Source organism: Malus sylvestris, chromosome 12 (genome assembly GCF_916048215.2).
Source record: "Malus sylvestris chromosome 12, drMalSylv7.2, whole genome shotgun sequence".
Classification (NCBI taxonomy): domain Eukaryota; kingdom Viridiplantae; phylum Streptophyta; class Magnoliopsida; order Rosales; family Rosaceae; genus Malus; species Malus sylvestris.
In genome coordinates this window covers 32,077,189-32,089,594 of record NC_062271.1, presented here as the reverse complement: position 1 = coordinate 32,089,594, position 12,406 = coordinate 32,077,189, and the positions used below count along the sequence as shown (strand labels likewise).

The 12,406-nt window shown below is 37.6% G+C and overlaps 1 protein-coding gene and 1 pseudogene across 2 annotated transcripts; both read left to right on the top strand.

Moving 5' to 3' along the window:
• On the top strand, positions 1 to 3,904 carry LOC126593751 (zinc finger CCCH domain-containing protein ZFN-like). 2 transcript variants are annotated; one of them, XM_050259866.1, is made up of 7 exons: positions 1 to 575; positions 1,290 to 1,447; positions 1,615 to 1,677; positions 1,755 to 1,874; positions 2,358 to 2,648; positions 3,006 to 3,335; positions 3,469 to 3,904. In XM_050259866.1, exons 1-7 carry the CDS (start codon positions 491 to 493, stop codon positions 3,751 to 3,753), a joined length of 1,332 nt encoding a protein of 443 aa, XP_050115823.1. In that variant the 5' UTR covers positions 1 to 490; the 3' UTR covers positions 3,754 to 3,904. The 2 variants fall into 2 exon arrangements, with proteins under 2 accessions (XP_050115823.1, XP_050115822.1); XM_050259865.1 differs by having other exon boundaries at positions 2,355 to 2,648.
• Positions 3,905 to 8,557: 4,653 nt separating this feature from the next.
• LOC126594541 (uncharacterized) lies at positions 8,558 to 9,736 on the top strand (annotated as a pseudogene).
• Positions 9,737 to 12,406: the final 2,670 nt, after the last annotated feature.

Genomic DNA, 12,406 nt, shown 5'->3' with positions numbered 1-12,406 from the left:
TGGTTGGTTTTTATTCCTCTTCTCGTTTGTGGAGAGGAGAGCACACCGCTCTCTCTCTCCTCTCTCTCTCTCTCTCTCTCTCTCTCTCTCTCTCTCTCTCTCCATCTCATCATCTCTCTCTTAAAACTACTTTCTCTCTATCCATGTAAAAGTTTCTCTCTCTAGAAAGCTGTTATTCTTGTTAATTTGGCTCTGTTTTTTTTTTGTTTGGTCTGGGTGTGGCCTGGTTTAGATAGAGAGAGAGAGAGAGAGAGAGAGAGAGAGAGAGGGGGGGGGAGAGAGGGAGAGAGAGGAGAGAGATAGTGTGTGTCTGATCGTTGAGAGGGGGATTTTAGTAGAGTGACAGGTAGGTGAGTTGTGGGGTGCGACGGAGGGGGTGGAGTGAATGAATGGTAATTCCGGTGGGGTTTGCTAGAGTGACGGCCCGGTGGTGTTGGTGGTGCTGCTGACGACTTAACTCACTGTCTCTCTCTCGCCGGCGACTGGAGCCATGGACTTCGATGCCGGAATTCCCATGTCTCGTGCTGCCGCGCCCGTCACCGACGCTCCCTCACTGTCACCTGCCTTGACCCAAGGTCGTCTTTCTCCCTCTTTTGCATAACACACATACATTTGTCTTTGTTTGTCAGTAACTGTCGTTTTCTCTGCTTCTGTTTCTCTTTTGTTTCGCCATTGTTTCCTTGTTTTCCCAATCACGTTTGCTGCCTCCGCCGATGCGAATTGTCCCTTTTGACCTTTCAGTTCCTCAATCCATATGTGATCAATGCTTTCAATCTTATCCAGCTTCGTCAATTTCGATTCCCAGGACTTAAATTCGCATGTTTTTCATTTTTCATGTGCTTCTTTCCGTTTCTTGAATTATTACAGTATGTTGCCTCTTGTTTGTTTTCAAATTGTTTCGTGTTCTGAATGCGATTTGGTTGCTATTTGGAGAATTTGGAGTTGTAGATAATGAAAGTTTTCGCTATCCCGTGACAACTCAAATACGGTATTTGTTATAGCATGAAGATCGAAAGGAGGGATCGACGATAACCGTGATTTCAAAACCAATTTAAACAGAAAATGCAATGTCAATGTTGTGTGATTTGGCTTCTAAGAACAATAAGACGAAGAAGTTAATCTAATCGCAGCTTTAAAGCACAATTTCTTTACTTAATTGTCTTCTTATGGTGTACAAGTAGGAACAGAATGCAGATGAAATGTACACGTCGGAAATATGCCTCTCGCTTGAGTTTTGATATGTTTGTATGATACAATGTAATGAACTTTCTTATGAAATGTTATTTCAGATGCAATGTGGCCAATGAATTTGAGATCAAGTGAAACATTGGAAGCCGGGGGCTATCCCGAGCGAACTGGAGAGCCAGATTGCTCTTATTACATCAGAACAGGACTTTGTAGATTTGGGGCAACTTGTCGCTTTAATCATCCACCTAACCGGAAGCTGGTATAGTTTCACCATGTTTACTCCATTTTTTTTTAGTTTAGTAATATTTTTCTTTCTTTGATACTTTTTAGCACAAGGGTAGTATGATTCGTGTCTAATGTTTAATTATTTCATTAAATTTTGATTGAAATTATATGTCTATATACCAAGATTCTGTTTATTGCCAGGCTATTGCCGCTGCAAGGATGAAGGGAGAGTTCCCCGAAAGAATTGGACAACCAGAATGTCAGGCATGTATTTCTGTGGAAGGTTGGTTGTGTAAATTTTGGTCTGACTTACTAATGATATTTGTTAAACTTCCCTGCAGTACTACCTGAAGACAGGAACCTGCAAGTTTGGAGCAACATGCAAGTTTCATCATCCTAGAGACAAGGCGGGAATCGCTGGAAGAGTTGCCTTAAATATCTTAGGCTATCCACTTCGACCGGTTCGATTTCCTGTTTTCATCTCATTATTGTGCCATTCACCTCTTTTGCACATTTCGATTCTGTTTGCTTTACTTGAATGTTTACTTTGTAGTTTATTTCTCCGGTATATGGACAGACAATGGACCGAAAACAAATGCCATTTGTGTTGGTGTGGTAAATTTTAGAAGTAATGTGACGCAAAATAATGATTTAAGAAACACACATATGCTAGAGGAAAAACCATTTCGTCTTAGGAGGACCAAGCATTCCACTTCTGTATTGTATAATTGAATATGTGTTGGAGAAAATGTTGTTTATATGCTATCTGTATATTTGAAATAATTGTAAAATTGAACAATACATGCTGCACAGTTTTCGTTCAGGCATATTGTAGATCTGTAAATGTCTGTACATATCTGCTTTGGAGATTGTTTTGTAGATCTTTCTGTGCATCTTAGTTGGTAAGATAAATTTCCTAACTTTTCATTCTTTACTTTTAGCAGAATGAGATCGAATGTGCCTATTATTTACGAACTGGACAATGCAAGTTCGGAGGCACTTGTAAATTCCACCATCCCCAACCTACTAACATGATGGTTTCAGTGCGTGGCTCTCCTGTATATCCTACTGTCCAATCTCCAACTACTCCTGGCCAGCAGTCGTATGCAGGAGGAGTTACAAATTGGTCGAGAGCATCTTTTATTCCCAGTCCACGCTGGCAAGCTCCATCAAATTACGCTCCTCTCATTGTTCCTCAGGGAGTGGTATCAGTCCCTGGATGGAACGCATACAGTGTAAGCTTAACTGTACCTCTCTGTGCGGAATGCTGTGATGCGATTGTTTTACCTTATAATGTGCAACTAATTATTGTTTGTCTCAAAATCAATTTAATCGGAGTTATATGCATGTGTGTTTAAAACTGATGATCTTGTTGTGTCATCTAATTTGTGATTAAAGTTTCAGAATAATAGTTTGAAAATTTGTCTTATGAGAAGAAAACAAGATGAAAATCGAATGGTTTGCAATTTCTTTTGTTGCACTCCATCAGAAAAGCTCTAATGCAGCAGCTTTTGAGTTTAAGTTCACTAGTATACTTGCGCTATGGTTCCCCGAGAAGAATCAATACGCTTATTTGTTGGCAATTTTTGCAGGGCCAGCTTGGCTCCGTTTCATCTGCAGAGAGTCAGCAACAAACAGCGGGAAACAGTCAGATGTATGGAACTTCACGCCAAGGTGAACCAGAAAATTCAGGATCTCAAGGGGGCTTTTCTCCATACCGTTCCGGTTCCATCCCTGTAGGGTTCTATGCATTGCAGAGGGAAAATGTATTTCCCGAGAGACCTGGCCAGCCTGAGTGCCAGTTCTATATGAAAACCGGGGATTGTAAGTTTGGTGCGGTCTGTAGGTTCCATCATCCTATGGAGAGGTTAATTCCTGCTCCAGACTGTGTTTTGAGTCCAATAGGCCTTCCTTTACGACCGGTGAGTTGCTTTTACTGTTGGAGTTCGGTTATAAGCTTGAGCTATTGTTTCGAAAATAGTTGCGTGCGCTTGTTTATCTTTCAAGCTTTGATGTTGATATTTTACACGATGAATCTGGTACACTTTTTAACAGGGAGAACCTATGTGCATCTTCTATTCTCGTTACGGTATCTGTAAGTTTGGACCAAGTTGCAAGTTTGACCACCCTATGGGCATCTTCACTTATGGTCTGTCTGCGTCATCTTCGGCTGATGCCCCAGCCCGGCGTTTGTTGGGTTCGACGTCGGGGGCGGCTTCATTAAATTTAGCATCATCAGGACTAGTTGAAGCAGGATCAGCAAATCCCAGGAGAGTTTCATTGTCGGAGCCTAGACAGATGCCTAGTGCAGAAGATAACAACATTGACAGAGAGGAGTGAAAAGCGGCTCGAAAACGAACCATTTACGTTAACAATCTTTTGAGGGATATCTGCAAGTTGATATCTGTAAATTGATTTCCAATTGCTGGAAATTTACAGAGAATTGTCCTGAAGATGCATTTATCTGATAGATTCAACCTTGTGAATTTCACATTGCTGCATTGCACCGTATAAACATCTGCAAACATTGTCTTGTCCCAAATCCCGAAATGTCCGACACTGGCTTAACTTAACGACAGATATGGCGGAGGAAAACCGACTAAAAAGAGCGTTTTCCTTTCGCCGAGCCTGCCTCGTTTCGTGTGCGTAGAATTCCATCTCGTTTTCTTCAAGTGGAGCCCGCCCCGATTTGCTGGCGCGAAGTGTCTTATTTTGCTGAGTTGTTTTGTAGGAAACTAATGAAAATGACTTGAAAACTTTGAGTTTTAATGATAAGGACAAAATAAAGGGTAAAGTGAATAGTACCAGGATTGACTTTTTAGTGTAAAAATGTGGTTTTTCGTTAAAGTGAACAATATCGGGAGCTTTTCGTTAAAGTTCCCTTGTTTTTTTTTGTGCGCCGAGACCGTCTCGTTTAGCGTGACAAAAGTTCATCTCGTTTTTTGTGAACAGAGCTTGTTTTATTTTTTGTGCGCCGTGTTTGTCTCGTTTAGTGTGTGCGTAGTGCATCTTGTTTTGCTTGCCGCATTCTTTCGTGCATTGAGGCCGCCTTGTTTTGTGCGCTAAAAGTTGTGAGCGGAGCCTGCCTTGTTTTATGTGAGTTCGGGTTCGTCTCGTTTTGCTTGCATGCATTTTGTCTCGTTTTGCATGCATCGAGCCTGCCTCCTTTTGCATGCGTGGAGATCACATCTTTTTGCACTTGTCAAGCATGACTTTAGGGAAGTATTTTCCGCAGGAGTTAAGGAAAATGTTGCAAGACCTTTAGATGTGATCCTAACGTTTATTAGGTCCCGAAACTATTTTTTATTGATATTTAAAATTAAAAAATAGAAAAAATAATATAAACTAGTAGGAGGCTCCCAAAAAGATTTGTAGGTGACGAAAATCTTGGGAATGTCCTTAATTAAATTAATTAAATGTGTGGTCCGACTAGAATGACTTAAATTTTGGGTTATATTGAATCTTGTTAAAGTTCTCAAAATGGATTGTAAAACGTGGGTTAGAACTCATAATTTTTGTAAAAAAAATTGAAATTTTTGGTTTTAGGAAACATTTTGCTTGGGAATTAATGAAAATGTTGCAAGACCTTTGGATGTGATCCTACCGTTTATTAGGTCTCGGAACTATTTTTTATTGATTTTTAAAGTTGAAAAAATAGAAAAATAATATAAACAAATAGAGAAGCCCCCGAGATTTGTAGGTGTCGAAAATCTTTGGAATGTCCTAAATTAATTGTAGAAAACATGTGGTGCAACTAGAGTGACTCAAATTTTGACTTTTAATGAATCTTGTAAAAGTTCTCAAAATCGATTTGGTACACGTGGGTTATATCTCATAGTTTTTGTGAAAAAATTGAAATTTCTAGTTTTAGGAAATATTTTGCGTGGGTATTGACGAAAATGTTTTAACACCTTTGCATGTTATTTTATCCCTTATTAGCTCTTGAAACTATTTTTCATTGATTTTCAAAGTTGAAAGATAGAAAAATAATATAAACTAATAGCGACCCAAAGAGATTTGTAGGTGTCGAAAATCTTTGGAATGTCCTAAATTAATTTTAGAAAACATGTGGTGCGACTAGAGTGACTTAAATTTTGGCTTTTAATGAATCTTGTAAAAGTTTTCAAAATTGATTGGAAAATGTGGGTTATAACTCAATTTTTGTGAACAAAAATTGAAATTTTTAGTTTTAGGAAATATTTTGCGTGGGTTATAACGAAAATTTTGCAAGACCTTTGCATGTGATTTTATCATTTATTAACACCCGAAACTATTTTTCGTTGATTTTTAAAGTTGAAAATAAAAAAATAATGAAAACTTATAGAATGACTTTAACTTGGGCTTATAACAAATATGGTAAAAGTTCTTAAAATCGATTAGAAAATTGTGGGTGTTAACCCATTTTTTTGGGGAAAATGCAATTTTTTACTTTCACGAAATTTTTTCTGTGAGCACAAGGAAAAGTTTATAAGGCATTTGAAAGTGGTTTTACAATTTATTAAGCAGCACATGTACATTTAGTAGAATATTTAGGCCTGGCTTGGTACTGAGGTGATTCTGAAAAAAAACTGGTATAAAAAAAGCTGGGAGTTTTTTTGTGTTTGGTAAACATTTAACTTCAGCTTTTTTTCACAGTTTTGGGTGAAAAATAGCCAAAAACAAGAAGCTGCAAAACCCAACTTTGAAAAACCGGTTTTTTTTTCACGTCTATTTTACATAAAAGTTTACCAAACACTATAATACTGTTTTTTTTTTCAAAAGCATTTTTACAAAAAAGTTTACCAAACACTCTACAGCTTTATTTCACATCCGCTTATTCTCACAGCATAGCAGAAGCAGCTTTTTTTTCAAAACACAACAATACCAAACCAACCCTTAAGCTAACAAAATATAGTAGTGAGCCCCAAAGCATTGCCAAAATAGGCACCCATGTTTTTTGTGAAAATGATATATTGTTTTTTTTATTTTGGCACAATATTTTTTGTGAACATCAAGGAAAAATTTATAAGGCATTTGAAAGTGTTTTTTTTTTCGATTTATTGAGCCAAAAATGTATATTTAGTATAATATTGAAGCCGAAAATTGAAAAAAGTAAGTGAAAATTATAGTAGTGAGGCCCAAAATAGTGCCAAAATGGGGTTCAACCCTCAAGAATATCAACGAAAAGTCTTCCACTTATTTCAAAATTGCATGGTGAGACGAAGGAGAAAACAAACATATTCAATGCGGATTTATGTACAAATTTGTAAAACCGACTACAAACAGTAAGTGTTAACACATTTTTTTTGTAAAAAATGCAAACTCTTTATTTGCACGAATTATTTTTGGTGAGCATCAAGAAAACTTTTTAAGGCATTTGGAAGCTGCTTTACCATTTATTGAGCAAAATGTATTCTTGATATAATATTTAAGCCAAAAACTAAAAAAAATGAAAAATATAGTAGTAAGACACAAAACATTGCCAAAATGGGGTTCCGGTCCACCCTTAAGAACCTCAACGGAAAGTCTTATATTAATTTTTAAAACTTCACGGTGATGCGAAGAAGAAAACAAATATATTCAACAATGATTTCCGTATGAATTTGCAAAATTGGCTACAAATAGTGAGTGTTTACCCACGTTTTTGGTGAAAAATCCAAACTTTTAATTTTCACGAAATATTTTCCATGTGCAGTAGGAAAACTTTATAAAGTATTTGAAAGCGGTTTTTCAATTTATATAGCAACAACTGTATATTTAGTAAAATATTCAAGCCGAAAACTAAATATAAAGTAGTGAGGCCCAAAATATTGCTAAATTAGATTCCACCATCGAGAATATCAACGGAAAGTCTTACATTAATTTTCAAAACTTTAAAGTGAGGCAAAGGTAAAAATAAATATGTTTAACGATAATTTATGTCCGAATTTACAAAACCAACTAAAAATCACGAGTGATACTCATTGTTTTGTTATATCAAATGTCACACGGTTTCTTAGCAAAAAATGTCATACAATATCTGTCCCATACCTGCATTTTTTTCCCCAAACATACAATTCTCATATGATTATTATTACTTCGTAGATAACTAGCATATAGCACATGTGCTCAAATACAATTTTTATTTTTTGCACATATCCAAGCAATAATGTCGTGGTGGTGTCATCTACCAATACAAAAAAAGCTACAACCTTCATCAACTAGGTCAGGCCAGGCCAAACCCAGTGGGATTTTTAATATTTAACCTATGATTATTCATAACCGTAAAATATTTAAAATTTAATCTTTGAAATCGAATCATTCGGATCGATTATTTGCGGGAATCGGATTTGTGGGGTTAAATTGTCATCCCATCATTGTTATACAATGAGGATAAGGAGATACTCTTGGTCCAAAGAAGGCGAATGACTTGAACCGCAGTAAAATAATTACACTTTTCAAGGTATTTTAAATTTATCACCAATTGTCATATAATTTGATGAAAGATTGTCGCAGTAACATCATGTTGCATGTAAGTAGGGATGACAACAATTCAGTCCAAAACAGATGTGTCATAATATCTCCATAATCATAAAAATGATCCAAATCCCTAGCCATCAAATTAGCGACTGGGTTATTCTATACGGGCCATAATCATTTAAGATGAGTAACGAATTCCTTATCGGTTAACAGGTTATTTTATTTTATCAATAATTTTATTATATTTTCTCATAACTAATAAAGAAACTATTTTAATCACATGAGATCAACACAATATAAAGAAAAACTATAATTAAAATAAAATACTATATAATTAGGAATCTAACCATAAAACATCAACATCCAATGCCAAAAACTATGATCGGAGAATAAAATTTGACAAAAAAATAATTAAGTATATTAATGCATATAAATTAGAAAACATATCTTAATGTGACAAATTTAACGACAGTTATAACTATGGTACCCTTATCTTCATAACTATATGTAAAACCATTCTTAAAATTTCGATTTATTAAATTCCCACAAATTCAACGATTAAATGTATCATCCCTAGGAGGTATGAAAACTTGCTCCACATGTAAACATTCACACCTATGGAAACGGGTTGGGTGTGGCCACCACCATAATAGTTGTATTGGACAAAGACATGCACATTCAAGTTACACATTAAGATAAGAGCCGTCATCGCAAAAAATCCTCCCCCTTTCTCCCAATTTCTCCCAAACCTAACTCTCACAGCACACACCCTTTCTAGTCTTTTTCTTTACATTTGATTTTCCAAAATTCCTCGCGCCCAACCCAATTTAGCTCTCCACCTAATCAACCAGCTCAAACCAAATAACCATTAAAAACCCTTTTTACTATAACATTTATGATCCACCAAATCCAAATCAAAGGCCTCTTAAGAAAAAAAGATCAAAGACCCACTTCCCACTTCCCAGCTCACACTCTATTTTTTCTTAAGTTCCCATCACCTTTTGCCACTCAAAGTCTCAAAAGCACAAACCAAAGTAGTGCACCCATCTCAAGAAACAATTCATGATGCCTGCTCATGCTCATGGGGTCACCTTCTCTCTCCTCCTACTGCTGCTCTTTTTGTTTACTGCTATCTTCACTACTGAAGCAGCAAGCTTAACCCATGTGAGTGTTACTCTTCAAAGATCCCAACTTTCCTTTCAATTTCATAGATGCCTTTACATTTTCTTGTCAAATGGGTGATGATTTTTTCTGGGTTTTCTGTGAATTGAAGTGCATGTTTGTTTGTTTTGAACTTTTAAGGCCAATGGGTCTGCAGCTGTGGAGCCACTTGTGCCACTGATTGGAGCTGAAAAGATGAAGACTTTGGTGATGAATGAGACCAGAAGGAAGTTGGGGAGCTTTCGGATTTGTGCATTGTGTACTTGTTGTGGAGGTGCCAAAGGTCTTTGCTTGCCTTCTCCTTGTTGCTATGCCATCAATTGCAACATTCCAAACAGGCCTTTTGGTTTCTGTTCTTTCACACCCAAGACCTGTAATTGCTTTGGATGCCACATCTAACTCTTCCTCTCTATATTTTATAATTAAATTGTTGAATTAGGGGTAATGTTTGATTTTGTTGGGAGTCTGGATGGCAAAAAAGAATATCTGTTCTTGATTTGTTTGTTTATAAGTTATGAAATTTAGTATATTTCCAGGTTAGCTTATTTCTATATCTAGTGGGATAATTTTCCAATGTTTATTTTTTTGTTTTTCTTTTTGTTTTGGCTGCAATAAGCAGTGCCTGGAGATAGGATTAGCATAGTTGTGAGGATTTTAGGGAACATTGTCCTTGTTAATGCAGCTATTTGGGGTTCTTAATGATATTTTATTGACTTTTCCAAAAGTGGTCAGTAGAGCTGCTCTATGACAAGGATTAAGATTCAACTTCTATGTTCTATTATTTTAGTCTTGTGCTGATATTTTATTAATTTGTGATGAGTTTTAGTTCATGTTTTCCAATGAAACTGGTTGCTACTAATGTTTTCTTGTTCTGCTTTCACTCAATGCTTACTGGTTTTCCACTTGATGTTTAGAGAAAGTGAATGGTTTGATCTACTATATATTGTTGCTTTTCTCTGCAATTTCAAGCATTTCATTGGGTATATAGAATACCTTAGAGAGAGTGAGAGAGAGAGAGAGAGAGAGAGAGACTTCTCCTTGCTTAGCTATGGCTTTTCAGTTACCTCAAACAGATAGGAGATTGCATAGTGCAGGATGCAGGTGGTGGAGATTGGAGAATTAAGTAGATTAGATTTTAATTGAACAGTAGGTGGGATGTGTGAGTGTGATGGATATTAATGCATGTAGCTAGAAGCTTGGTTGGGTGGGGGTGGGGGGGGTGCAGTTAAGCCATAGCCACCAAGTTTTGCTTCAATGATGTTGAGATGGTGGTGGTTTACAATTCTTGGATGGATATTATTTGCATCACTTTTATTGCTTGGAATTTTTTATTTTTTTTTATACCCTCTTGTAGATCGTTGAGTGAAAATGCAAGTCTCAAATTCTCAGTCGACCAAAACTTTATGTTTATGGTTTGTAGCTTACATCAACGGGATGATAGATATTGCAAGTCTGTAACGGTATCTCAAGCCAAATATTCATTGTCATGCAGGAATTTTAAAATATATGACAGTACATGGTCTGTAGAATCAAAAGAGTCCTATATAGGCACGGGCAGTGAGCAGTAAGTGGGGTGGGTTTGGGGACTAGGATTCTCTTCCTTCCTCTTTCCATCCTCATCCATCCTCTTCCATTCCATCCCCTCCTCCTTCCACACTCTTTATTTTGTTTTTCTCTTTTTATAAAAATTTAATATAAGATGTTGACATGGCTTAACCATAATCCTTCAAATAGGAAGGGAAAAACAGAATGAAGAGCTTCTCTGGGTTGGGAGCCACATGATCTGACTTTGGTGTCTTTACAAGAGTGTTTTGGCGGAAAAAAAGGGAATCTCGTTGACCTTTGTGAATATTGCGATGACGTAGTTATATGCCAACAAGCCATGTGCTGCTCAAAGGACATATGACCATCAAATGGTGGGCGCTTCCATCATGTATGCCCTTATTTTCTTCTCAACTTCCCCACCTTGCTGGTCACTGGTCCAACCAAGGTCATGAGCGGTAGTCCAATTGGTTAGGGCAATATGTTCGCTTCATTGCACTTTAATTTGGACCCTTCTTTTTTTTGGATGAAAATACAACGTTACAATACATGGCTTTTTCAAAAGGAAAAGAGAGAAATATCATGTTTGATGGTGTGTATTTTCTCTCGTATCTATCTCATTGCATTCGGTAGACTCAGAACTAGTGAGTGGTACTAGTCGTAGTGTAGCTCATGACCAAAGGAACTTTCAAATGAATCACATGCCATCTCTAGGGAATCGACTGTCCAACTCGCGAGCCATGTCGATCGCGCACATGTTGTTCCAGAGTGTAAGCTGAGCTTTACAAGAACGTTGAAAGCTCAATCGGACGGCAGCAGTATTATCAGCCGGCAAGATCATCAGCATCAAGGGGAGTTGTCAGCAATGAACAGGTGGCCGGCCGACGAAGCATCCCAACACAAAAAAAAGTTGAATTTACAGATTTACAGCAGCAGCAGCCTCTCACAAGTATAAAACTGGAGTTGATTTCTGTGTTCGCATATACATTTCAACTGTGTAAAAAGAAAAAAGGCAATACAACCTTGCTTTGGCCTGCCTGTCACAGCCCGTCCCAGAGGTACTTTTGACGGGAATGTGAAATGACGGAATTACCCTTGACGGGTATTAAGGTATGTGTGTGTGGCTTGTTATTTGGACTAAGTAAATACTTCCTAAACTATTGGATTAAAAGTTACATGTATTTTTGTGGTTAGGGAGTTAAATAAAATGGATGGTGATGACTTTGGATGAACCACACATGTCAAACCTCTTTCTCTCTCTTTCCCGTACCCTCTCTCTCTCCTCCCTCACGACTCTCACTCTCTCTCTCTCTCACCCTCGAACGTACGGACGAAGCCCAAAACCCTCGAACTTCCTCGGATCGACGCCAAAAAGGTATGAATCTTCATCCTTTCAAGCTCCTGAGTCGATTGGTGTTGGTTTTAGGAAGTGAAACCTTCGAGATCACGTGAAACCCGAACCTCCATTTTATGTCACTATTCATGCAATCGTAATATGTCGATTTTCAGGGAATTCTAAGCTTGTAGTGAGCTTAGTGAGGTCCCAAGGAAGCTCGGAGTGCTTCATTTGAAGGTTTTGGACGTCGGATCACTGGGTTCAACTTTGGCCGGTTTTCTTGGAATTTTTCCGGTGAGATTTCGTGATTTTTAGACCTTGAAACTAGTCTATCGTGAAACTACATGTTTAGGGCTTCAAATTGATGTAAAGTTCGAAGAAAATGGTTGAGAAACGTGGGAGAACAAGGCAATTGAAAATTGCCCAGTTTTCCGGCCACCGGAAAGTTCAGTCCGGCGAGCTCGCAGAAAGAAGACGCGCGTGGGCGCGCATGTACCCGTGCCTGTCCTTGGCGCG

Coding starts and splice junctions, on each gene's coding strand:
- LOC126593751 (XM_050259865.1), top strand. CDS start 491: ATGGACTTCGATGCCGGAATTCCCATGTCTCGTGCTGCCGCGCCCGTC. Junction 1,448..1,614: donor ATCCACCTAACCGGAAGCTG/GTATAGTTTCAC, acceptor GTTTATTGCCAG/GCTATTGCCGCTGCAAGGAT. Junction 1,875..2,354: donor TAGGCTATCCACTTCGACCG/GTTCGATTTCCT, acceptor CTTTACTTTTAG/CAGAATGAGATCGAATGTGC.